Source organism: Camarhynchus parvulus, chromosome 4 (genome assembly GCF_901933205.1).
Source record: "Camarhynchus parvulus chromosome 4, STF_HiC, whole genome shotgun sequence".
Taxonomy (NCBI): Eukaryota; Metazoa; Chordata; class Aves; order Passeriformes; family Thraupidae; genus Camarhynchus; species Camarhynchus parvulus.
In genome coordinates, this window is record NC_044574.1 from 40768905 (window position 1) to 40795383 (window position 26479).

The 26479-nt window shown below is 36.6% G+C and overlaps 1 protein-coding gene across 8 annotated transcripts in view; it reads right to left on the reverse strand.

Annotated features, from left to right (window-relative positions):
* The window catches only part of RAPGEF2 (Rap guanine nucleotide exchange factor 2), a 187858-nt gene that overhangs the window by 35419 nt on the left and 125960 nt on the right, over positions 1-26479 (reverse strand). For 7 of the 8 annotated variants that reach the window (XM_030947066.1, XM_030947067.1, XM_030947064.1 and 4 more), the window contains 6 exons: positions 13874-14005; positions 5194-5371; positions 3364-3500; positions 2684-2842; positions 908-1060; positions 366-530 (listed from right to left, as the gene is read on the reverse strand). In XM_030947066.1, coding sequence (XP_030802926.1) covers positions 366-530; positions 908-1060; positions 2684-2842; positions 3364-3500; positions 5194-5371; positions 13874-14005 — 924 coding nt within the window. The remainder of the gene's footprint in view (positions 1-365; positions 531-907; positions 1061-2683; positions 2843-3363; positions 3501-5193; positions 5372-13873; positions 14006-26479) is intronic. The other variant, XM_030947068.1, reaches the window with a different exon arrangement.

Sequence of the window (26479 nt, forward strand, 5' to 3'; positions counted from 1 at the left end):
TAGCAATATGTACAAAAAACACAGAACTTAGTTACATGCTCAAACTTGGAGACACAATAAAATTCTACTGAATTACATTAAATAAAAGTACTCACTACTGGAAAAAAAGCTTCCTGTATCCCTGCAAGCAACTAAGTTGTAAAAACATAGCAAGGTAAAGCACAGGCAATTTACCTTGCATGAACACAGTCATATTTAAATAAAATAAGAAAAAAATGTTCTTAATTTTAGCCATATATTCTGCCATTAAAATATGTCTCCATCTATTTGTATCTTATTCAATTTAGTCATTCTCTCTAAAGCATATTTTATCCTTATTGCTTATATTTCAAATGGTAACAATACATGATTCAGGAGATTTTCACCTTATCCCTGAGGCTGGGGTCATTGAACCACTCCAACAACTTCTTGCCCACTTCCATTGGGCTGGAAAGAAAGGTCCTATACGTCAATAGGAAGTCTTCTATAAATGTTGGGTCTACCACAGAGTGCTCTTCCACCAAATGCATTGTTAACCTTTCAGCTGTTCCCTATTGAAAGCAAAAAATTGAAAAATCATACTTATTAACACATTTTCAACACATGCAAATTTGTTTTCTTGTAGCATACTGAAGACTCATCACACTAGAAATACTGCCATCCATTAACTGATGTGCTAAGCAAACATAACAGCTTGACCACTTTGTTAAGAAATGTAAAAAAAATTTAAATCATGTAATTAAGCTCTATAGAAATCACCTAGTCGTCAACATGCATAATTATTTTTAAAAATCTAGAAATATTAACAGTCCATTTTCAAACATTTATTTCTACAATGTACATCTCAACTGATCCTGGCCCTAACTTGCCCAGTTAAGAGGTTTGCAGAACACAGACTTTTTCAAGAGACTCTCTCTTTTCCTCTTACCTTGATGACAATGTGGCCTTTCCTCGTTCCAGTGCGGTCCAACTCCCTGTGCTCCTTCACCATCACAATCTCCCCTTCCTCTTCCACCTTCTGCATGTTCTTTTCCACTTGATTGAGGATGCGGCAATAATCTTGCTGGGCTATGCAAACGAACTGGAAAAATCATCACACACCAGCGTTAAAAGGTTAAATTTTCAGAAGACCATTTAGACTTAAGGTGCAAGTACTCAGTCAACAGACAAAATAAAGTAGCTCCTCAACCTGCAGTGAGCCTTTCCAATAGTTTTTGTCTTTCCAACAGTTCAGCCTTAACAAGCAGATGAACAGACAGGCAGAGTACTGCCACTACAATCCTGCAGTTGGGGAGACCAGGATCCATCAGAGCAATAGGATTTAGTATTCCCAGCCATTCCCCTTCAGCTGCTCTGACCTCCCCACTGCTGGAGATGAAGCCCAGCTCTTCTGTGGTGTTTAGAAGAGTTAAGTGAAAACCCAGCTTTTATTTTTTGTGGCTATTGTTTTGGTAAATAATCTTCTTTTTTAATAGCTATTTTATTGAAGTCAATTAGTAAGAAAAATAACATTTATTCAATTAATTAATGCAGGCACGAAGAAAGCAATTACTTCTTGGCTTAAAGCATACAGCAGGAAAATTACTTTCTACAATCATCAGTTCAGCCAAGAATAAGTGCAAAAATAAATATCTTAGGAATGTTCCTAATACCTACACTATGCAAATATAATTAAGACTAACCATAACAAATTGGAAAAAGACTACATTGTACACAAATTGTTATACGCTTGTCTCTTTTGGGGGGCAAGATTAAACTGCCTTATTATATGAATTTGGGTATTTAACCGAGAGGAACAGTGCTTCTTATGGTTGAAAAGTTGTTAAATCTTCATGTACATACTTTGGACAAGGGCCCAAGAATCAGAGACAGTATTTTCTCTTTAAATTCATTTACACACCATTTCATTTTTCCAGCAGCTAGGAGCAGCTGAAACAGAAGTTCCACAGTTTGGATTTGCTGAAAACATTACTCTAACGAGAAACCCTTTATGCACATTTTGGGAGTTAGATGGGCAAGCTAAACCAGGTGACTCTTTTAACACACATTTTCACCCCTTTCAAAGGTCATCTACTTGAAGCTAATTAGCCATCAGGACCAAGCAAAATGCTTAATTCACCCATGGCTCTGCTATAATTTTCTGGATGGGAATAAGCAAGTAGCAACCACAAAACCAGATTCAGCCAGTAGTTTTATGCTATGAAAAGCATTCTTTACATCTGACTGCTTGTATTACAGCAAACATCAAAGCTTTTTCCTTGAAAGGTCAAATTGGCCAAAATTAGATCTTTCACTCAAACCACGGGAGATAAAGTTTGTATTATTCTGATATTCAGAAGCTGAGTTGAGTAAGGAAGAATGGCTATTAGCTGCAGAAGGAAAGGAGCCTGTCATGGCTAATGGACCTTGAGATCCTACTAAGGAATGTTGGAAGCAATAGATGTATGGCTGGTGGCCCTCACCTTCTGGAAAAAGTACATAGAGAAACATCTTCATGCAAAATGATCCTTTACCCAGATACAGATAACTCCATTTCCCAGACTGTGGGTATGCAGGAGCCATATTGCCCAACTACTGCCCAGGGTTACCCACCAGGTATTTTACATCCAGAAACTGTATTTAGTTTAAAATAAAACTGGGTGTCATTATTGAGTTGCACTACACCTGTGTGGGTGTGAATTTGCTTGTACCACAGACACTGTACCTGGCAGTCATCCACTTTGGTTCTCATCACTCCTTTCATATATTCCTTTTCCATGGTGGGGGAAACACCAAAACTATTCCCCATGCACAATATCTCTGTTCTTCCATCAGGGTATGTCACCTCCACAGAGCCATTCAAAATGACTGACCAGGAATCCAGCTACAAATCAAATATTGCAGGATACATGAAGAACAAGTCACTTAACATTTTAATATCATACTATATAAATACAACTTTCACAATTGTTCTAAAGCAAAAGTTATTTTCTAGCACCTATTAAAAATTTAACAAGCTCATTTTCCTTGAATGTACATCTATTTCCAGCTCAAGAAAACTGGGATCTTAAGTTCATCTTTACTATTAAGAGGTAATGTAAGACTGAGAAAAAAAATAGAGGAAGTTTTGAAATAGCATTTGAATACTGAAATAAAGTCCCCAGATGAGCTTAAATAGGCAGGAAGCATTTTGTACAGTACAGAGAATGCTTTCTGGTTTTATTGCTTAAGAAATGTGTGAGCACTTAAACAAAAGCTTTCAGAAAATCCAGAACAATATGAGTCCTGATTTACCTGAATGTTGCTTTTTTTCTTTTTTTTTTTTAAGTAACAAAAGAGCACCTTAATTGTGTGGAATCTGGGATGTTTGGTATAATAGGAGATTCAAAAGCAACTTCTACTGACCTCTTCCCCATCATTTAGTACAATAGTTCCTGCTCTCTCCACAACTGCAAACACCATCACAGCACAGAGTTCTCTCCTCACTGACATTGTCATGTTGGCAAAAGCAGGCAATTGATGCATGAATTCCAGTAGTTGTTCTGAAGGAGAAAAAGCCCACTGAGTCGTGCATGTCAAAACAACAAAGCAGTAAAGACAGTTCTTCAGCAAGATGCCTGAGGCTGCTTAAGCTAAAATGCTGCACAATCGTTTCTGTATACTAATAAATCATGTACAGTGGCCTGTTTTAATTACTGGGTATTTTGTAGACACAGACTGGCTGGTCATATCATCAATAGACACCCTGCAAAGTAAAAGTCAGCATAATGGAATTATTGTAATGTAACCAAGAGCTCTGAATACAACCAATGATATTTTTAATACTCCAGTCAGGGCAATAATTTCATTGTGACTAGAACTATATAAAACACAGCAAGACAAACATCACAAAACTGAGCAAGTTGTTTGGTAAAGCCAACACCTCCTAGTCTACGCTTAAGAGTAAACTGTACTTGATCATTGTCTGGTGGTTTCACCAGAAAGTTCCTTTCAGATGGACCAGACAGGATTACTTTCTTAAAGGTGACTACTGCTTAAAGGTCACTAAAGGTCTTCTACCTGCACTTGAGCTGCACTTGTACTCAACCCTGAGCTTCCTGTATTTTCATTTTTTATGCTGTTCATAACTATAGAACTTAATTTTAGCAGTCCTTCCAAGTGATTATATGCCTCCAGTTTTTGCCTCCAGTTTGATCTAAGATGTCTACTGAAAGAGTTCAATAGGACCCCATCTTTTCCCTAATTTTTTATTTACTCTGAATCACAGAAAGGTTGTGGTTAAAAGGGACTTCCAGATGTCATCTGGTCAAACCTGACTGCTCAAGCAGAACCACCCTACAGCCAGTTTCCCAGAAACACATCCAAACACCTTTTGAATATCTTTAAGGAGGAATACTAACACCTCTCTGGACAACCTCTCCCAGTGCTCAGTCACAGCAGAAAAAAAAGTGCTGTGATGGAGTCTCCTGTGTTTTAGTTTGTACCCTTTGTCCTCTCACTGGGCACTACTGAGAAGACTCTGGCTCCATCACCTTTACACCCTCAACCCTGGGTACTTCTATACATTAATGAGATCCCCTGAGCCTCCTCCAGGCTGAACAGCCCCAAGCTCTCTTAGACCTTCCTTGCATAAGAGATGCTCTAGTCCCTTAATCATCTGATAATCAACTTTAATCATCATTTAGTCATACTTTAATAAAAGAAAAATATCTCCCCCAGTGAAACAGATTAGATTAAAATTTGGATTCTAGTTCTGCTTTGCTTTCAATGTGTTTACTTGTATGTTAACACAGCAAATTAGTTTGATTAGATGCACATTTATGTTAAGGTTTTAAAGGCTCCAATGTTTGCAACAAATGTCAAGTCACAATGTCACAACTGACAATTAAAAATATACCGTGAGAAGCAGTGCTGACATTAATGTCACCTTTGCCAAGGTTCTTTCTGTTTTCCAGTTTTCAACAACATCTCCTTCATAAACCTGTTCTGATATCAATTAGAAGCTGAAGCTTGAGATCAAAAGGGCCAGCAAGTAATAGGTTTCATCCATATTATATGTATTTTCCTTACTTGTTCACATTATATATATAATTATATAAAAAGCAATAATAATAAACATTAAACTTACCAAGTACAAAGGCCAGTGGTTAAAATAAAACTGCAAGTTCAAAAATTAAGTTTTTGGAGGTGAAGAAGAACATGTTTGACAATATTTTACTACATTGCAATACTTACCAATGTCATCATCTGTCCTGTCTATTGGGTCTTTCTCCAAGCAGTCTCTAACAATATCCCTACTCATCAAAGGATCTGATGCCCTTTCAATGTCTTCTTCATCATCATCATCCTCAGAATCCACTGCTGTCTCTGGCAATCCACTGAGATCCATATCACCAGCCTCACTTTCTGTAGCCTAATTAGTGCATAAACAATTAAAAACATTCAAATATGTTCTTTATTGCTGCAGTTTTCTGGTTAAATGTACAGAGATTAATTCTATCATCTAGCAGATGACCCAACATTTTTATATTGCTTTTTTCTTTTTATATCTTTTTAAAACAACTAACAATTTATCAATCCAAACCCACTGCGTTTAAATATGACTTTTAACATTTGTTTCAATCAGTCATACAAACAAAGGATTCAACAGACATTACATTATCTGTGGGTCTTGAGGGGATTGAAGGCTATTACATTTCTAGCAATGTCTTGGACTGTTAGCTGAATATAATTTTTTTCAATAAACAGTTTTCATTTGACAATTTCTGTGCTCACCCCAAATTTACATTTTCAGACACTAAGGAAAGCAACAAAATTTTAAACAGAGAGTTTGGGGAAATAAGAACAGCAATAGAATGCTACAGGAATTTTGCTATCTCTCAGTCACCTTTGTTTTACACTGTACCTTTGTTTTACAATTCTAGTTGAACATGGTTAAATCTGGCTTTCGTTTGCTGATAAACTGCCTAAGAATTTACAGATGCAGAAAAAAGCAAACTCATTGCTTAAACACCACAGATGGACTACCCAGAATATCTGTCAAACTTAACCTCCCCCAAACTGTATTAAAATGAATGAAAACATCATCTAGGCTAAGGTCATTAGTATAGCACCTAAAGGTAAATATATTTTAATTTGATATTTAAACATTTCAAAAATGATTGAGTTTGAAGACTGAACACTTTAATAAATCACACAAACATTTGTCTGTCATGGCTGATATGGCTGCTTTTTCTCAGAATCTGATTTAATACCACAGCAGCTGCCAAGGCTTAGCTATGACAATTTTTAAGGAAATGCAAGCTTCTAATGAGCAAGTTTTAAGCCATGGCTTGAGAAATCCAGTTTCACAGGCCTTAAAGGGATGGTTTGTTTCTGAGATTCTGGGAGCACACAATGCATTCACATCTACTCGAAAAACACTACATGGGACAAACACACCTACTAAAGCTTGCTTCATCAATCTATCTCAGACTGGTAAAAAAGACAACCCACAAAACTAGGTCACTCTCTGAACACAGGGAAGGTAAGAGAAATTGCATTGGTAATTTTGTAGAATCATCTCCCTATTCCTGCCTCCCTATCTGTGGCTGACATCTGTCACTTTAATGCCACTATACACAGCCACCTCATGAAGAGCAGCATATGGCTGGAGATGGATCAGGGGCAGCTAGTGACAGTCTTAAATGCTTCTGTCCTCCAGCACAACACAAGCTTTGTAACTGGGCCTTGTTAATATAAAAAAGCATGATAACAGCATCTATGCAATATTCAAATTATTCTCACTTTTTGGTTTTGGGTTGGGGTTTTTTAGTTGTTATTTTTTGTTTGGGGGGTTTAGTGGCTTTTTTGGTTTTGCTTTTGTCAAGAAAAAATGCTGCTCATTTTTTAACCAGGATAAGGAAAGATGTTACTGGCATAGAAACAAATCCCAAAACATAGCACAGATAGCAGTATTTTATGAGCAGTCTTATTGTGTTTAACATGCACATTCCCTGTGATACATTTGAAACAGCTGCTGCAACTACTCTTTCAAAATAGCCTTCATCAAAAGTGACTGGTGGAAAAATTAGTGGCGATGAGTCAGTAGACACACAGCTTATGACACCAATCTGTCAGAATCTGAAGCCTCCAGCAGCGACAATTCCAGGGACAGTGGGACTGATTCACAGTCAATTTTGCAAACCTTCCCATCACTAAGAAATGCCCCTCCTACCTGCCCAGATTAAGCTCTCTCAAAAGCACATTAGCAAAATTAATGCAGACCTCAATTTAGTCACACAATGCTAACAGACAAGAAACTTCCACCTATTGTACAACATCTGATTATTAAAAGATAAGTTATTTTACTGTCTTAAAGCAATTAAACAAAACTGGAAAACTCTTGAAACTCTATTATCAAGAAGAGTCAATGCTATTTAAAACAAATTCTCACACTGAATTAAATGTAACTTTGGACTCAGAAAATACTTTACAAATACTACTAAAGGCTACAAGATTTCCCGAAGATAATCACTAATTACACCCACTGTTTCTTTTTTTCTTTTTTTGACAACTGAAGTTATTGGTGCATGGAAAGTAACTCCTTCTAATTTCCTATCAAAAAACCCAAACCATTGCAACAAAGAAGCTCAGCATTGAATGCAACAATCTACAAAGTAATAAGAAAGTTTGGTAATTTAGGACACCTTTAAAAACACCTTTAGAAGAAAAAAAATACATGTTTTCAAAAAACTTTCTGAAATTTCTATGATCATGCAAAAGATAACAAAGAAGTCAAATGTAGCCTTTCTGCATGACAAAACAAAAACCAAAAAAATCCATAATCCATGCACACACCCCTGCCCCCAAACCCACAAACAAATAAAAACCAACCAAAAAATCAAAGCAGAAAACTAAGAAAAGCTTGAGGGCTCCTTGTGTTTATACATTGCAAATCGTTTTTTTAGGTTTAGTAGCAGCACGTATGATGTCAAGTATTCATGGTCCTCTTGCTGAGACATTAAACTTCATGACCCAACTACTCTGAGTGCTTTTATATGCCTTTTTGCATGAGAAAAACCAAGCATGTCTGCACAGGAACCCTTGGTTACTAAGCAATAGCCCTGCATCTGTCTAAGATTAAAAGGGAAACCCCCATGAGCTCCTTTGGGCATAGGGGATTCCTTATGAACCTGAGCCACCAAAAACCCAAATGCATGATGAATATCCAATTTGTACTACAGTCAGTCATGAGGCTTACATCTTCTCAGGGCACGTAATGAAGGATGAAATACACCTCAGAATTGCCATTCTTGGGTGCATGTTGTACTTTGCTTCTTGGGCAGTAAGAGAAATTAGTTTCACTTAAATAAATCTGAAAAGACTGCATGCAAGAAAAATGCAAGAAAAATGTTGGTTGCAGCCTGAAGTACAAAACAATGTCTCTCCATACCAACTGTGACAGCAAATTTCTCATGTCATCTTTCCATTTTCTGTGGAGAAAATTTTTGAAGCTTCAAAGCAATCTCATAATAGTGACATCCTAATATTTTATTTGTCACATCACCAACATGACAGTTAAGAGACTAAGACAGACGTTTTCAAGCCTGAGTTGCAGTAGTATTTCATATTTGACACCTAAGGAGAATGTGACCAGTTTTAAGCAGTGGCTATAAAGTTTAATACCGCACCAATAAAAAACTAGTTGCTTCAACTGAGGATGATCTTGAAGTCCAAACACACTTCCAGATTTGAGTGATAACAGCTAATTAAACAAATACTGTCAAATAACCAGGGTAAAGATGTAAACTAAAAGAAGCCTTGTCTAAGTTCTTGGTTAGCCTTTGGTTCCTTGATTGACATTGAGGAAGAAGGGGAAGATCAAGAAAAGAAGAATAGCATTCATTCTCCGTAGGTCAAACTGGGCAGACTGGGGAAATGGTGGACCCTTCTGGTCACTTCAGATTGGCAGAAGAGGAAACTGGTTAACCCCAACTCTACTGGTCTTTGATTTTTAGATGCACCATGACAATGAGCATAATGAGAAGTGATGGACTACATAAGCAGCTGAAGAAGATGACTTCATTTACTGCCTGCCTTTCCCTCCCTCCACTGAATTTTTGAGTTTCTTGAGAACACAGATTTGAAGAGGTTAAGGGCGATCTCTACCTTTACAACCAAGTAACTCTCACTCTAGTGAAGCAACTGCTTCATCACACACTTCCCCACCCCTACTAAGGGAAAGAAACTGGGAAGACTTGGAGAGCTGCTTATATGACTGGCTTTGTTTTAAGTGGCCTTCATGGTTTTCTTTCTATACTGGTTTGGGGAAAACTTCCAACTGATGGTAACATAAAGAGAAAAAACTAGAAAACCTGTAAAAGCAACCACACTAACTAATGATTTCTTAGTATTTTAAACAGACCCTTTTAAATTTTGCTTTTCAATTTTTTTAATTACTTCGTTTAGTAATTCAGTCTTATAATGATACATTGTGTCATTTGGAAGACTAAATTCACCTTGTAACTATTATTACCACCTAAAATCAACAATCCAAAATCTCCAAACATGCAAGAGAAAAAAAATAGGGACAAAAAGAAAAAAGAAAGCAAGAATAGAAGAAACTACTTGCACAAACCAGAAATATGTTCATTGCCTGGTGCAGTCCTTCAATTCCACAAAGCTAACAAAGAAAGAAGCCATGCTCAGCTCAAAAACACCATCTCCACATTACTTTTCAACCACTGTCATTTAAGGGCTAAAAAATGAACTAAAAAATGAAAATAAGAATGTCTATTACCAAAACTACTCATTTTACTTTCTAATTTTTACGCTGATACCAATAAAAACACCAAGAACACTGGCTCTACCTGTCTCATGAAATGACTTGCAGAAGTCACATAAGCTTGAAATATTCCCTCATGTCATACAGACACATTGGATTCAGTGTCTCCCCAGAGAGAGAAATCATGTCTGAGGTTTTGTTTTAAATTAGCTTTCAGATGACTGAGCAAAAGTTTACAATATCAATAAATTAGGACGAAATTCAATCCATGCAACTATAATATATATTTGCTTATTAAATAGTTATCACATGTACTACAATCAACTATAATTATTACATGTAAAGAAATCATTATTTTTTGTATTAGTAACATTATTTTTTGTGCTACATTGACACGAGTGCAAATGTCCATGAAATACCTTAAAACTCCTTCAGTCCAAGATTTTCACAGTGCTCTCCATTTTTTTTCTTTCATTATCTACACCAAAATCTACAACACAGCAGCCCACATGTGTCACACGAGTCAGTCTGAGTGATTTTCCTCACTGAAGATGGAAATGCGTAGCAATGCAGACAACCCGCCAGGAACAGCATCCCCCCCTAATTGCCAATGATTGCCTCCTTCTCAGAACAGAGCAACATCTGCCAGGAGCACAGGCATACAGAACATGGACTCTGGAAGCCACAGAGTAGATTAAGAGGCCCTGAATTTACAGGAGTGATGAGGAACTGCATAGGGCTTTGTTGAAAAAGCAGGGGTGGCAGTCCACAGGACAATTTACCTGAGCTGTTCCAGCCACTCTGGCATCAGCCAGAGCCCTGCACTTCAGCAGCTGATACAGTCAGAAAGAGTGGCTTTATCTTAAGGTAAAATGTCTTTATTTTGCACACAGTGGCTAAAGGACAGGCTGCATGGACTCTCTGGTTTGGGAGACAAAAGACTGGTCTCACGCAGGAAGAGCTGCTGAAGGGCGGACCTTTCTTCTGGGAGCTACCATATCGGAATCATGAGAAAACAAAGCTGACATCTTGAAAATTTCCAAGCAATAGACATATCCTGGGAGGGTCTCAGAAAGGATGTTCCTGGTTTCCTGTACCGACAGTGGTATCTGGGCAGGCATTGAGGGCATGTAAGCGTGGCAGGAAGCCACCAGTCTGAGGACAGGATAAGGCAAAGAAAGGCTGGCAAAGAGCTGAGCCAACACAACAATGCTTCCCAAAACAGGGAGGGGGAATAATACACATCCATGAGCTTAGATCTCCTCACTCTGCAATCATCTCATAATATATTTAGCAGGTATAGGAAGCATCTAGGAGCATATAGGAACAGGTATATGTATTCATTTAAGAATCATTAACTAAGCCTAGCAACCAAGAGCAAGCAGCCACACATGAGATGTCAAAAAAAGACAGAAGCAAGGAATTGTTCTTGGCAAATAAAAGTCAACACACGATCTACTGACATTCAGCATCCCCTTCCTCTCAAGTCACCCTACAGAGTTCATCACTTGAACTTATTTCCTAAAATAAAAATACCAGTATTTAAGGACCTTACTAATTTCACCTGATATGTTTTTGAAACTTGGGTGGGGTAAACACAAAAGTTGATTTTATTCTGGTAAGTATTTCTTATCCTAAAAGAAGTTCTTTCATGTGCAACGTTTGACAAACAAATTTAGATACCGCATTAATATTTAAAAGGAAGTATTCTCAGTTCAATGCTGAAAGCATCTGAAGATTCAGCTTCATGATTTATTTAAAAAATCTTAAAAGGCCATGAACATATTTTCACTGGAAGCAGCTGCTCTTAAGGCTACAGAACTAATACTTATGGGATGCAAAACATAACATATTACCTCAGATTTCAACAGTAATGATCTAAATAACAATATAATTTTTAAAACAATTTCTTTCTATCAACTGCAAGACAAGATGATGATCTTCCTAAATCATTGCTTTCTACTTAGCCATAATGAACACAAGTCCCCCCCACTGAACAGAAAAATGCCATTATATACAGGAAAATAAGAATCAAAGGGATAATGATCATGAGCTTTACCTAATACTTATCAAATTTGAAATAAAAAAAAACATGATGACTTGGTTATGGTTTACTGTTTTTGATTAAACACTTGGGAGAGAACTGCAAGGCAAACAATTGAGAGAGAATGACTGATTCACTCTCTTGGTTTAAAAAAATATTTCTCTTTAATCCTTAGCTTGGGCCTAGAGGAGTCAAATTACAGCCATTTTATTTTGTTTTGGTTCGGGGTTTTTTTTTTGGCAGTACTTTAAGCTAGCCTAACACCCCTACATTACATTCCTTTATGACTGAAACTGAGGTCAGAAATTAATGATTTACCAGAATTTGAGAAATCAAGGTGAACAATACTTCGTACCATTAAGTTAAATTCAAGAATTTAGAATCTTACCAGTTTCCACACCTGAGTTTACCATTTCATTAATAAACATTCCTTCAAGTATATGTATTAAGACAAAAAGATGAGGTTGCATTCTACAGTACATGGCCATATTTCTGGGTGTAGATATGGACATAGGTTATTATTCGTACTTTGACATTGTGCAATTACACAGTTCTTGATACATCTGTGCCAAGTCCCCTTTAAATGTGGTATTAATTGCAGGTTAATTGAAGAAACTAGATAATATTTTTAAGAACGGATTATGCATTATGTTTGTAAATTCAGTTTAAAAGAATACTTAAAGAGTAAATTTTGTCTGTATAAATAGTTCAGTATACCATTACCTCCCTCCAAACACCAACCAGTATGTTGATTCCAACACTGCAAATGAAACCAGTAGGAGTCATAGACCAGGTTGGCAACTACATAGAGAAGTATTTTTCTGAGGTTTCTTTACTTCTTTTATGTTGTTTGGTTGGGTTTTTTTTTTTAATTGCACAGAAATTCAATTATCTTTCTCACAGTTAAGAATGTTTTGCTGAAAGTCTGCAAAAAATTACTTCCAACTTATCTCAAGAATAACTGTATGACTGTAACTACATGCCACCTACAGCTGTGCCTCTAGAGGTACTTGTTATTTTCCTGTTAGAGTGGAAATCTCTGTAATGAAAGGAATGAAAATCTGTAGAAGACTAGAGGAACAAAACTGATGCTACTTCTTCTTCACTCTCACAATCAAAACCTAAATCATGTCTCAAAGTAACCCTGTCTTCAGAAGAAATTCTGACAAATCTCCTTGACTGACATATGCTATGCCTTAAGTGTTCAGCTAATTTGATAGTTTTGCAAAAATAAACCTTTGCATTATTGTAATTACTGTCTAAATTGAACCATGATCTTTTTATAGCCTATCTTCTTTCACAAAAAGAAGCCTATAAGCTTATTCACCTGAAAGACACTGTATTCTTCAACTATGACCACAGCTGAACTTTCATGTATTTATAGATATACTTTTCCTGTTGTTTAAATGACTACATTTGCAATTTCAGAAGCATCTTAAAAAAACATTATTCCTCTTCTAGTTAACAGTATTTATTATTATTTTGACAGAAATATATTTTAATTGCATTTGATTCCCTCCTCTCAGAGTAACAAATTGCTACACTTCCCTATCAGGACAGGTCCTCCTCCGACATTGCAAGAACCATAAACATCAAGTGAAAAATGCATAATTCCTTATTTTATTTCACTTTAGACTTTTTTCCAATTTATATTTAAATTCTGGATCAGTTTCAGCGTCTCTTTAAACTCACGCTGTGCCCAATGACTAGCACAAAGCTGTACAAGAAGCCACCTCAGAAGCATAACTTCAAAAAGCATCACCAGTTGAACCTGCCCACCTTTCTGAGGATGGCCAGGAGAGGAAGCACTGCAAAGAGGTTGGCATCACATTTCTACAGGGTGGGGAAATAGAAATATGCCCCTGAAGCACGGGCTGCCCGCTCCATATTTGTTTCTTCCCACCATTGAATAGGCTCTACATTATGAACCCAACACACCTAAAGCCTGAAATCATTACAATTCAAACAAAAAGTATTTTTTTGAAGTCTATTGAGTACTTCTTCAAGTACTCAAAACTGACAAGAGGCAATAGCAAGCACATTCAGCTATTAAGTGCAAAACTGCTGGCAACTGCACCTCCCATCAGCATCCCTTCCAGTCTTACCTGGTAGATATCAGAAAGGCTGCTGCTTCCTGAATCACTAGTGATGCTACATCCTGAGTGACTAGATGAAACGTGGGTCACCTGTGGGTGGAGACTGTCAGTAAGGTGCAGCTTTGTGAAATCTGCAGGAAGCTACAGGTGGAGCAGAAAAAGCATCATTACAATTTGAGGGAGATACATAGCAAAATTAATTCAAATCATATATGTCACACTTTACTCTCTGCCAGTACCAACTATTTAAGAAAACCACTGGGGCTTGAGAATGCAGCATTAAAATTTTGAGTTATGCAGCTTTTTTAACTCATGCAGAGGTCAGCAAAATACCACCAAATTGTTGCAAATATAAGAGATTCAAGAAAAACATGTATCTGAGGACAAACATTAGTGAAGCAATATGCCAAAACTCTTCAGTAGCTTGCTCTGGGGTTTGGACAGAATTAAAATGTATATGAATATTGTGCTACTTCCAAAATCAATGGTTTCCTGCAGGATGGGAATTAACAAGGGAGTAAAGTCACATACTTCTCTAAAAAAATCAACCAGCACTGCTCTGGATTTGGTAAACTCTTGTTTCTCAAGTTGACAAAGTACATTAGAGACAAGGAAAATCCAAGTCACTGAGCTATCCATTATACTTTGAGCCAAATAATATGACAGAAAATAGGAAATGTGGGAAGATTGACACAATTACAAAGAGCTATAATCTTGAAATTAGTTTGCTCACATGCAGTGCTGAAGAATGAATTGAGACAGTATATTTGATCACTTAACAACCATTCACCAAGATTTGTGATATATATTTCTATTATTGCTTTATGCCCACAGCTCCCATGAAAATCTTTAAAACCTGTAAACACTTCCAGACTGCAGAAAGCGAACTTTGACAAAGTAAAATATTTGCTGTCTGAAGAAATATTTAAATGCTATTTCAGGGGACAAATTACTCTTCTCCCCAAGAAGCCTGCATCCCACAGCAGTTAATAACAGCATGTTAATGTATCAGTTTTGGTGTGCAATAAATTCTTCAATAATTAAAACCAAAAATCTTTGTTCATTAATTTTGTTTCAACTCAGACAAGGCAGATACTATCATCTCTAAGGAGTTGTGTTTGTAAGAAAAATGTCACATGCAGTGTGTCCATCCATGTCAATTATGAATGCTACCTTGGTGCTTGTTCTCCCTGGATGGAAATGGAAATAAAACCTCATTCAGCATTCAGAGAGAATAAGCCAATCAGTATAAAAGGTTAAGGAAAAAAGTCACAAGAGAACATGCTAGAAAAAATTATTAGCTCTATACAGCTAAAGATACTGAATGATTTTACTACTGTTTGCCTTGTTCAGTTCTGTTTATGGAACGTGCCCTGAAAGAACCTTGGCTTTAGGATTTGCAGTGAAATTACAGACAACTGCAAACCTTAGTCTTCTTTTGACTGACCCGCATTTCCTACTCTAACACATCTGAAAAGGATTTCTTCATTATCACAGAATGACTGCATCAGTGATAGCAAAAATGGCTGCATTTTAAATAATTCTTTCCTAGTATCTTACTGGAAAGAGCAGCTAAAACCAGCAACCAAATACTAATAATCCTAAAAAGCTACAGTAAGCCCAGAGCTAGATTTGATCTTTATCAACAAAGAAAAGGCAATTAAGAAAAGCAATACTCTAATACACACAGCCATGAATGCTGCCTCCAGAAAAATCTAGTTATGCTCACTACTACTATTGAAGTATCAGAAGGAGAAAATACAGCATCAGGGACTGCATTATAGTATCTGTTATCTTTGCTGCTTTTCTTTTCAATCTGAAAGTTTGAATTATCATGTAATTGAACCATATATACTGATATTCAGGCCACTATACAATTTTTTTATCCTTTTTGAGCCATTCTGCAAGTAAGTACATATTGCATAGGTAGAATGCAAGGGAAATTAACTGCCACAGCTTTTGCAATGTGTTGCTGACTATTTCTCAAAGTACAGTCTCTCACAATTGAAGCAGCCCACGTTTATTTCAAAGTAGAAACCCTACATATTATTTTAAGATACACGCACAAGTCGTCTAAGATTCACACATTTAATGATAACTTACACAGATATATTTTGAGGGTTTTACCTTTTATAAAGCACTAACTATTGCAATCCCAAATAAATATTAACTCCATAGAGAACTGTATATGAGCACAGTGTGGCACCCAGACAAACATGTTCAATTTTATAGCACACAGCAAATATCTCCATGTCATTAACAACAGCATTTATTTTTTATCGATGCATTAAAAATTTTAAAGAACCTTCCATCAAAGCAAATCCAGTTAGTATGTTAAAAAGTTAAATCGAGCTATATTCAAGATAATGATTGCATTCAGTGTTTTAAATGAACAGCAAGGATTTGTGTGTAACTACTGCACATAAGGCAAAAGGAAGAGGCAGAGGAGTCCACAATAACTGATGGAATACACTACAAATAAAAGCAAGCCTTCTGAATCTTTTTGGCTGTAGACAATCAGCTGAATGCTTGGTGATTACTGGTTTCAGAGTAACTCCTCAAGTCAAAGCCACGAGCTGGACTTGCCAAGTGGTGACAGAAGATCAGAAGCAGGCATTTTTCTTTAGGCAACCTAACTAGTCACTTTGATCCTAATCAAATAGGACTATTTACAAGCAGAAAGCACATGCTCATATCTTTGCAGAACACTACATCTCTGTGCTACATGCCTGAGAGCAGCATCCACTTCAACTGCCCTACCCCCCAAAGTTAAGGTGAAAGACTGCATGAAGAAAAAAATAAAATACAAAAATTAAATAAGCTGAAACATTTAAACTGTAAACTCAATGAAAAATGTGTGTGAGAAATGCGTGCATTTCTATTTTAGTCACACACTGCTGTTTAAAACACTTCATATTTGCATTGTACACAATGGAGAAAAAAAGTAAAGTATTGCTGAAAATGAAAACCCACATCTGCTTAAGTCTTACATGGAATTGTGGTGGGCTTGTCACCAGATGCCCACCAAAGCCACTCTGTCGCTTTCCTCAGCTGAACAGGGGAGAGCAAATACAATGAAAGGCTCACGGTTAAGGGCAAAGAGAGATCACTCATTGTCATGGGCAAAACAGACCCAATTTGGGCACAAATGAACTGCATTTGTTATCAATAGGATAATGAGAAATAAACCCAAATCTCAATGACTTTCTTCCACCCTTCCTTTCTTCCTAGGCTCAACTTCACTCACAATTTCCCTACCTGTTCCCTTGCAGTGCTGTGGAGGGAACAAGGAATGGGGGCTGCGGTCAGTTCATTTCACATGGCTTCTACTGCTCCTCCCTCCTCAGGTGGAGGACTCACACACTCTTCTCCTTCCAAAGGAGGCAGTTCTCCATTATCACCTCCAAAGAGAGCCCTTCCATGGGCTGCAGTTCCTCACAAATTGCTCTGGTGTGGGTCCCCCTCTGGGGTCACAAGTCCTGCCAGTAAAACTGTTCCAGCATGGGCTCCTCTCTCCGCAGGGTCACAAATCCCACCAGGATCCTGCTCCAGCATGGGCTATTCACAGACATCCACCTGCTCTGGTGTGGGTGTCCTCCAAAGGCTGCAGGTGGAATTCTACTTCCCTGTGGATCAACATAGGCTGCAGAGGGGTACAGCTGCCTCACCATGACCTGCACCGCAGGCTGGGTAAATCTCTGCTGGGGCACCTGGAGCACCTCCATCCCCTCCTTCTCTCTGACCTTGGTGTCTTCAGGGCTGTTCCTGTCACATTTTCACTCCTCTCCTCTGTGGCTACAATTGCAGTTTTTGTTCCCCCCATCCCTCCCTCTTTCTTAACTCTGTTATCCCAGAGGTGCTGCCACTATCACTGCTGAGTTCAGCCTTGGCCAGCGGCAGGTCCGTCTTGGCACCAGCTGGGTTTGGCTCCATCAGACATGGGGGCAGCTTCTGGCAGCTTCTCACAGGAGCCAACCCTGTGGCCCCACACTACTAAAATCCTGTCACACAAACCCAATACCAGCCAAACCCTTTACTCTTGGAGCACAATGTTTGGTGAATGTTTTTCAGGTAAGCAGAACACAACATTCAACAAGCAGCAAAAAGCTGGTCTACCCCAAGCCAAGCTATTTACATCCAATTTCTTACTTGCAGTGGAACAGGATTAGAGAACATCATGAAACCATGCTGTTATAACTCAGTGAAAAGATTTCCTAGGAACCATCTCCAGGCAGTTAACTTCATGACAATAGGTACGTTTGCTGTGCTACTGAGTATCACTTTATTATTAAATTTTTAAGCACTCTGTGCTTATATTGAGCTATTGTTTCGTTCTACAGTTTAGTATTGACTTTACTATTTAGTATAACAGTAAAAAGAATAGTTTTCTTGTTATATTTACACAGCTAGATCTAGCACATGCTATATCTACCAGACCACAAGCAGGATGAGAAAGCCTAAGGACCTACCCCTGCCTCAGAAACATCACCTGTCACAGACTGACACCGCCACAAATGACGTCAGAACTGAATTCTCACTTTTATCTTGTTTTACATTTTCATTAAATGATGCCTAGTTTTAAGAAGTCATTAATGTAATAAGGAGCAAAAGCAGCTTGTATATTTTACATAACAAGCACCACACTTAAGTGCAGCTTTGCTGAAGCCAACACCTACAATATTTCTTAACTTCATTACTGAACACTTTTAGTCACACCATCAGAAGGAACTGGCACAGAGTAAAAATACAGCAGGTAATTTAGAAAAATTAATGCATCATTTGTTCTTAAGTAAATACAGTTTCAAAACACAGTATATGTACACTAGTTTAAATAATTTATAATCATTAAAAAGGTCAGAAACTGTCCTGATAACTCAGTCTCAAGCACAACCTTTGTAACTGACAAACATTAAGGTGATATATGCATAGCTCTAATCACATGTAACACGGACAAAAGTTTCTAGCATAAAACATGACCTGATAAAATAGTCATGATCTAAGGCTTAATTTGACAGAGGTGAAAACAGTATTTTATATTTATAATGTAGCTCTACATACACAAGTATACCTACATAAGTACATCCATTTATACAGATTGCACAACATGGATAGAAACCAGAGTTAAAACAATACATCTGGGAACTCCCAATTTTTACTTCTGAAAACCCTAAAACCAAAAGAAAACTTAAGCCATTACATGAAACTATCTTAAGAGGAAAGATATATATCCATTTAGAACTGTACAATACCATAAATCCTATCACATCTTCCCATCTTAAAAGCATCATTTTATTACTTCCACCCTCAAAGTGAGTCACCATGTTATGCATGCAAAACTAACAATTACTTTGCTCTGAATATGTTCCTCCTATTTTAAGAACATTATTATTTTCTCCTACCCTACAGCATGATTTTCATTATAATAAAAGGCATCTTCTACTCAAGGAATTGCTGGGCTTATCTACAAATACAGTATTTTTCAAAAATTAAATAATTTTTGAAAATATTTACTGGACAAGAAATGAAAATCATTGGATACAGCATTAAAATGTATGAGAATAGCCAAAAAATAAGTGAAATTACACAAAAACATTTTCTTTCTTTAAATAATATTCTTTTTTTTTTCTTTTGAGGTTTTGTTTTGTGGGTTCTTTTAATTTGGAATTTTATTTTTTTAAAAGCAGTTATATATAAGTATAAATGCAACAACGTGAAAGACAAACACAAGAATGTAATTTTAAATTACCAGATGAATTCTAGTTAGAAAGCTTCAATATACCACTCATTTGAAGGCAAACAAAGAAACAAAGCATATAAACAAAGTCTTCTACTGAAGGCTGCTGAGCACTTTATGAAAGATTTATAAAGCCTGCAAAGTGACTGAAGCACGTTTGCAAAAAAGATGGGATTAAAGAGAGCAAAGGTGTAACATTCTGTTATGCAATTCCCAATGAATGATTTTATATGTAAATAAGTGCCACTGAGACAGACTGAGAAACCAGACATAAAACAAGACAAACTATCACCTTTATAGCCTCTATTTCCACTTTCTGAAATTAAAGAAACACAAAAAAGCACTGATTCTTCCACCTCCAAATGCCTGCATCTGAATGCTTACTCTATAGCAGCTCTTTACTAATAAAATAATAAAAGCTACTATACAATAAAAGCCACCATAATAAATAAAAATTTTTAAAGTTTTTTACTCCTTTTACAGATGACACACTTATTCCCACAAACCTAAGTAAGCTACAATGAACTTATTTTGGGATTCTCGTTTTTTTTTCATGAAGAGAGAACAACAGCAGACAAATGAAAGCAATACTGTGCCTTAGTCTTCCTCATTATTTTTTCCCCACCCAAGATAGAAATCCTGAAATTTTTATTGCACTGCAAAAGTGTAGATCACAAAGGCAGTATTCTTCAGTATCCTATAAAATTATTAACACTTAATTTCAATATTTTATATAAACATTTTTTATATTAAGGGTTTGTACATCTGTTGTATTTTGTATTTTAATGCTATGCCCACCTTTATGGTATTTAATAAGAAAAGAAAGAAATATTTGTAATAATGCTGGGCATTCATCAACTTGCTATTTCAACATAATTCTTCCACTAACCAAGAGAGACATCAAGGAAAACATTTTTATGGTTGAGTGATTTTAAACACAGCAGTAAATGTAAGTAATTACAGAATAATAAGGTAATTTCTATCGATTCTGTCTACAGACCTGATGCAGGCTGACATGTCCATGCAGAGTTAAATTTAAACTAAAAGTGTAAACTATACACAATTAAAATTAGGATGCAATTCCCAGGGAAGCAGGATTTCCTTGCACCTAGGGGTGGAAAAGATTGAGAAGCTTCTATAGATTTTCTATGAAAACTTCTGCAAGACTTAAATAAAAACCTCCTGACTTGAATTATGTCTTCTGTACAATCATTCACTTTACACAACAATACCTTATGTATTTTTCATCTCCAGAGTTTCCTTGAATAGACATCCTTCTGTGAAACTGTGAAACTTCATAGACACCTAAACTTAAGACTCATCTTCATCTTGAATCCAGCAAAGGACACAACCTGGGTTCTGAAAATATTGCATGTAGATACTATTGCTGTTAAGCAGTTGTTTGTATACAAAGCCCACAGAAGAACACCTCTAACAAAAAAACCAAACCAAACCAAAAACAAAAAGAATGAAAAGTATTATAAGGACCTTTCCCAAGCTCTTAATTATCTCCTCCACTGATATTTTGCTATAGCTAGCCTCCCAGAAAAACTATTCAGAGGTTCAAGCTATTGCAATGGGAGCTGCTGGTCTCAGGGAGTGAGTGGGAGAGTGAATGCACAGGAACTTCATTCTGCTTCCCTTACAAAACATACACTGACTGCCACTTACTGCACATCTCATAGCTCTCAGCAGCTAATCCTATGAGCACTTCATGCATCGAATCCTTTGCTTGAAGGATTATTGACTTCTGAGAGAGAGACAGGGGTGGTAAAATTTAAATGGGCGTCTGGGGAATGAAGAAAAACCTCTCAGAAGTAACTCTTTTTAAAGGAAAAGTAAGAAATACATCACTGAAACACATCCATTCTTACTTATTTTAACCACCTTCTCTGTTGTATGTCCGAATGTGTCAGCATTTGTTCTTCCTTTTGGAAGTATTTGAATCAAAGATTCAATGCAGCATTTCCTATTCAGTATCTTCTTCAGAAGTATCTTCTTCAGAAAACCTGGCATAAACACTATTCCTTCAGGAAACACAAATGTCAACTTTTTGGCAACAGCTCAAATTAAGGAGGGGGATGAAAAAAAGAAACTCTTTTATACAGGTGTTTACAGCACCAGTGAACCCCAAATACAAAACAAAAGCCAGCAGGATGGATTTGAACTGAATCATGCTAAACTAAACTAAGCAACGTTAAACAATTTTCTGAAGTTTTCCTCAGATTTCTGAAAATCCAAACTCAAACATTTAAAACATATAAATGATGTTATATGTTTAGAATGAACAATATAAACATGCAAGATCAAAATACTTTTATTCAGCATTTACTCAGAAGCCTGTCTGAAAAAATACCTGGTTAAAGTGTAGCTTCTTCACTGGTCAACAAAGGATAATTCAAAGGATAATTTTACTTTTAAAATATGATTTTAAAGTTATAGCAGTTCTGCCACAGGCATCAAGCTAAAAAGACTGTTCTACAACTGTTTTGACTGTGCATATACATTTAAGTACCAAGAACTCCTAACCACATGTTTCTACATGGTCTCATAGTTTTTGTTCCATACAGTGCAATGGAAGTGAAACCTTCCAGAAGGGAGTTAAGTAGGATTTTCAAATTTAAAAATCTCTTTTTTTTCTTTTTATTAGTTTGTTGGGGCTTTGGGGTTTTTTGTTTGGTTTTTTTTTTTTTTTTTTTTTTTGTTGGTTGGTTGGTCTGGGTTTTTTTTTTTTTTTTTTTTTTGTTGGTTTTTTTTTTGTTTTTGTTTTTTTGTTTTTTTGATTTTTGGGGTTTTTTTGTTAAGTCTCTGGTATTTTACATTATTTTGATTGCTTTATTTCATGAAGTGATCCAATTTAGGTCCAATCCTATTCTCAGTCTCTTTGAACTACTGTGAGTAACAGAATCTGTTTCAGTGTATTATGTCTACATATGTCCCTATATTATAGGAGTTCCTATTCCATAAGGACACGGTCTATCACTCTTGGTAGCACCCTGCTGTCCCACCAAGAACTTGCATTTAAGTGTCCTGACAGAGGCTGCACAGCCACCCCCTCCCACAAACTAACAGCTTTCCAATAACACTGAATAAAATTGGGAAGGGAATTCATCTCGTGGAAATCTACATAATGAAAACCAACAAGCAGGGACAGGCACTCACTGATGACTGCTTTTTAAGTTGAAGGAAAGACTGTTCTGAGGCATTTCAATTGACTTCTGAAATATCTCTAGGGAAAGAGAGTGGAAAACTGAGTTCAATCACTGAACTTCCGTAAAGGCTCCCCATTATTTGGTATACATGGACGAGAAAATAATAAAGCTTGACTTTGCAGAGATCTCTCTTGGGAATAACTCATTTTCATACTAAGAAAATGCATGTTCCAGTTGATGTTTTTCCCACAGTAAGTATTTCTAAATACTTCCTTTTGTGGCTGTTTGGGTGCTTAATATACTGAGAACTGCTGCTGGGTTGGAAACTAAATGGCCGACTTTCAGGGCTTTTGGAGCCTTGTAAGGTTAAATTTTGAACTCTTTGGCCTATTACAAGTAACTGTGGGAGAGGAAGGAACAGAGAACCTGGTCACAAACTTCGTTTCCACAGGAAACCAGACAAAAGATTCATGCCTAGGGAAATAAAAGCAAAAAAAAGTTCAAGAACACTTTATGTGGGCACATATGTTTACAGGAAATGTTAATTCAAACATTTTCAAGGAAGATGGTTTAAATCCGTCTGAATATTTTAAATAAATAATAGAACACTTGTATATATCTCATATACAGACTCATCTTGGATTAGTTACAGAGCAGTCTCACAAGTGGACATGGAGGATGCTAAAAAGCAATCACACCAGCAGGGGTAAAAATGATGGCACCCAAACCCAGATTTTATTTTCAGCTTTAAAGCACTGCTCAGAATTGAAAACCACAACAGAAAAATAAAGAGTTTAGCCCAAAGGTGAAAACATATATCCTGGGCACATCTTAAATGGTTAAAGTAAAGACCTATCAAATGCCTACAGTTCCAAGGGTTGAAGCCTCCCCATCAATAGGCTGTTCTTACACCACGCCATACGTTGTGGTGGGGTTTTTTATACCTGATCACAGAATACTTCACAATTACAGCATTGTAGCCACTCTAACAAAGCTTAGTGAAGTTTTTTAAACATTTATGAAGTGATTGGTCAGTTTTGAACTGAAGCCATTCAACCTGAACTACTGCCCTTCAATATTGAACTACATCACTGAATTTTACTGCACTGAGCTAACTTACAAGAGTAAAAGATATGTTAACTGATTCTAGAATAAAGAAAAGTAAATTAAGGGCTACTTCAGTTATTTTCTTAAAGATGAGATTTGAAAGATGGATATACAAAATATCTTAGAACTTCGCACTTTTGAAGTGGACGAAAAAAACCTCTTGGCATCACTGTGCAAAAAGACCCTGTTGATAACAAGAGATGAGCAGTAGGAAGAGATGTGAAATCACACAATTTAAAACAAAAACCAACAGCCTGGGAAATTCCCTGTCAGAAATGACTGTGAAAAAGTTTCCATGAATCAGCTGATCAGAAGGCGACTGAATTGTTCAGGTGATGGAGGAGAAGGAGAACCCAGTATGATCACAGCATGCATCCTCCAGAAATACAGTTCTGGGCTCTCCTCCACAACCCCAGCCAAGACCTTATTTGGAAATTTTGCACACATTCCCAGCTGTGTGTTTTAAATAAAGATGGCTTAAAACCATACACATACATAGAGTCAGAAAAAAACTATCAGGATTATGAGAAGAAAAACTAATACTTGACAAAGTGCAGGAAGAGCACAGTTTTTTCAGCCCACACTGAGAGAAAGATCACTAGGCAGAAATAGAAAGGAGGAAAAAGAAATGTTTTCAGTAAAAGGCAATGCAGGTGTAAAGCCTAATGAGCAGGAAGCTGAAAGAAGGCTGCTATCTAATGAACCACAGAGATTCTCCAAGCCAGACTCCACAGGAGCCGTGGTAGAGAAGGCTTTCAAACTGAGGCAAAGTTATGAGTGTGCTGCACAAGTGTGTAATGGCAGTGACCCAGAAAATTCTTTCCAGATCCATGTCACTCATCCAAGCAGAAAAATCTGAAGCGAGCCTGTTGTTTGATATACTTAGTGTTCAGAAGCAGACTAACCAACAGCAGAAGAAAAAAGACAAAATCCAACATGACTAACATAAACACATTTTAGATGTTCTTATCAGTATCTTCTCAGTAAACACCTAAGTACTGTGTAACTTCCAAAGAAATTTTTTTAAAGATACAAATATTTAGGGAGCTCCTGTGCATAGATGCAAAAACTGAGCCCTGTCTCCATAAAACACCATATTAATTGAATGAAATCTGATGAAAATTTAAAGAGAGACATGACTAATTCACAGGCAATTAAATGGAAATTTTGTTTGAAGTCTGACGGCTGCAGCCATGTCAATGCCACCCTTGGAGTGTTAAGTAAAGGATTATCTTTGCTTTAGAACATCAAGGAAGAGTTCAGGAGAGAAGTGGGTGGAAGTTTCCACTATTTTCCTTGACTGACAATGGAACCTGCACACTTCTGTTTCAGCTCAAATAAAAAAAAGAACACAAAGAATTGCAATATAACAAATGACACACAAGTGGACATGAAAGCCCCTGCTAAAGTTTGTTTTTCCAAATATTCTGATTGTAGTGTTTTTTAATATAAAGAAAAATGTATATTGTCATAATCACTAGTCTTAGCTTGCTAATTGCACAATATAGAGCATTTAAAACAGTGTTACAATTGTTTTTAAAAGTTGGACATCTACAAGGCAATTAATTTTGACTGAAAATGGGGATGACGTTATTTTCAAAGGTGAATTTCAAAAGAAAGACTGCTTAAAAAGATCTTAGAAGTCTGTAGATAATACTTCTCAGACCAATGCAAAAAGTAAAAAAGTTTCATATTTGCATTACAGATAGTATAGGTAGTCATCCTAATTTTCTGGCTAATGAAGGAACAGTATAGTAACAAGATAAAATGTTTTTAATGACAAGCATTTCCCTTTATACATGACTAATATGTTGCAAAATCTTCAAATACTATGATTTTACCATAAATATAATTTTTTAATGCTATACTAACACAACTACTAGTCAAACAGCTTTATTACTTATTTTATGAGTTTTGCAAGTGCAAATGTTCTCATGCCTTGGCAACACAACAGTGGTGAATGTTGCTGTAACACCCCAAGCTTTGCTTGCTACTTTACTTTGCACCTTTCCTCAGATGATTGTCAAAGAAAATTAATGATAATATTTTACTCTAACACAAGTTTTAAAAACTGTATGTGCTGTCATGCCATCATGCATTCCTAATACCTCCATAGTTTGTATTCTGTCACACAGAGCAAGATTCCAACTTCTATGAACAACTCAATTATTAACTACTATGGGCAAAAAACTTACTAGTGTGTGCTCACTGTGATCATAGGAAGGGAAAGACAAAAGGATCATTTTTCTTCTTTTCATCAAGTACTCTTTAGGAAGTGCTACAGTGCTCCCTAAATTCTGGAGCACAGTGCAGCAGCAACTGTGCAAACCCATTTAAAATTATTTACATATATCAGCACAGAGCATCTCTTACAGTAATAATATCTCCAATAAATTTTGAAACAACCTGCAGAGCTCTTCTTTGTAGTCCAAGCGATGTTTACTCAAAACTGTAATATCTAACACTAAATTTCATTAGCCTCCCACCTTGGCTTTTTTTTAAATTGCCTAACTTTTACAAACATCCCACACTACATTATGAGATAAGCAAAACAACTAAGGCCCCAAATGGAGCCTGTTATAATCAAGGCTCCTTTGGAGTAAGCAGACATTGTCAATTGAA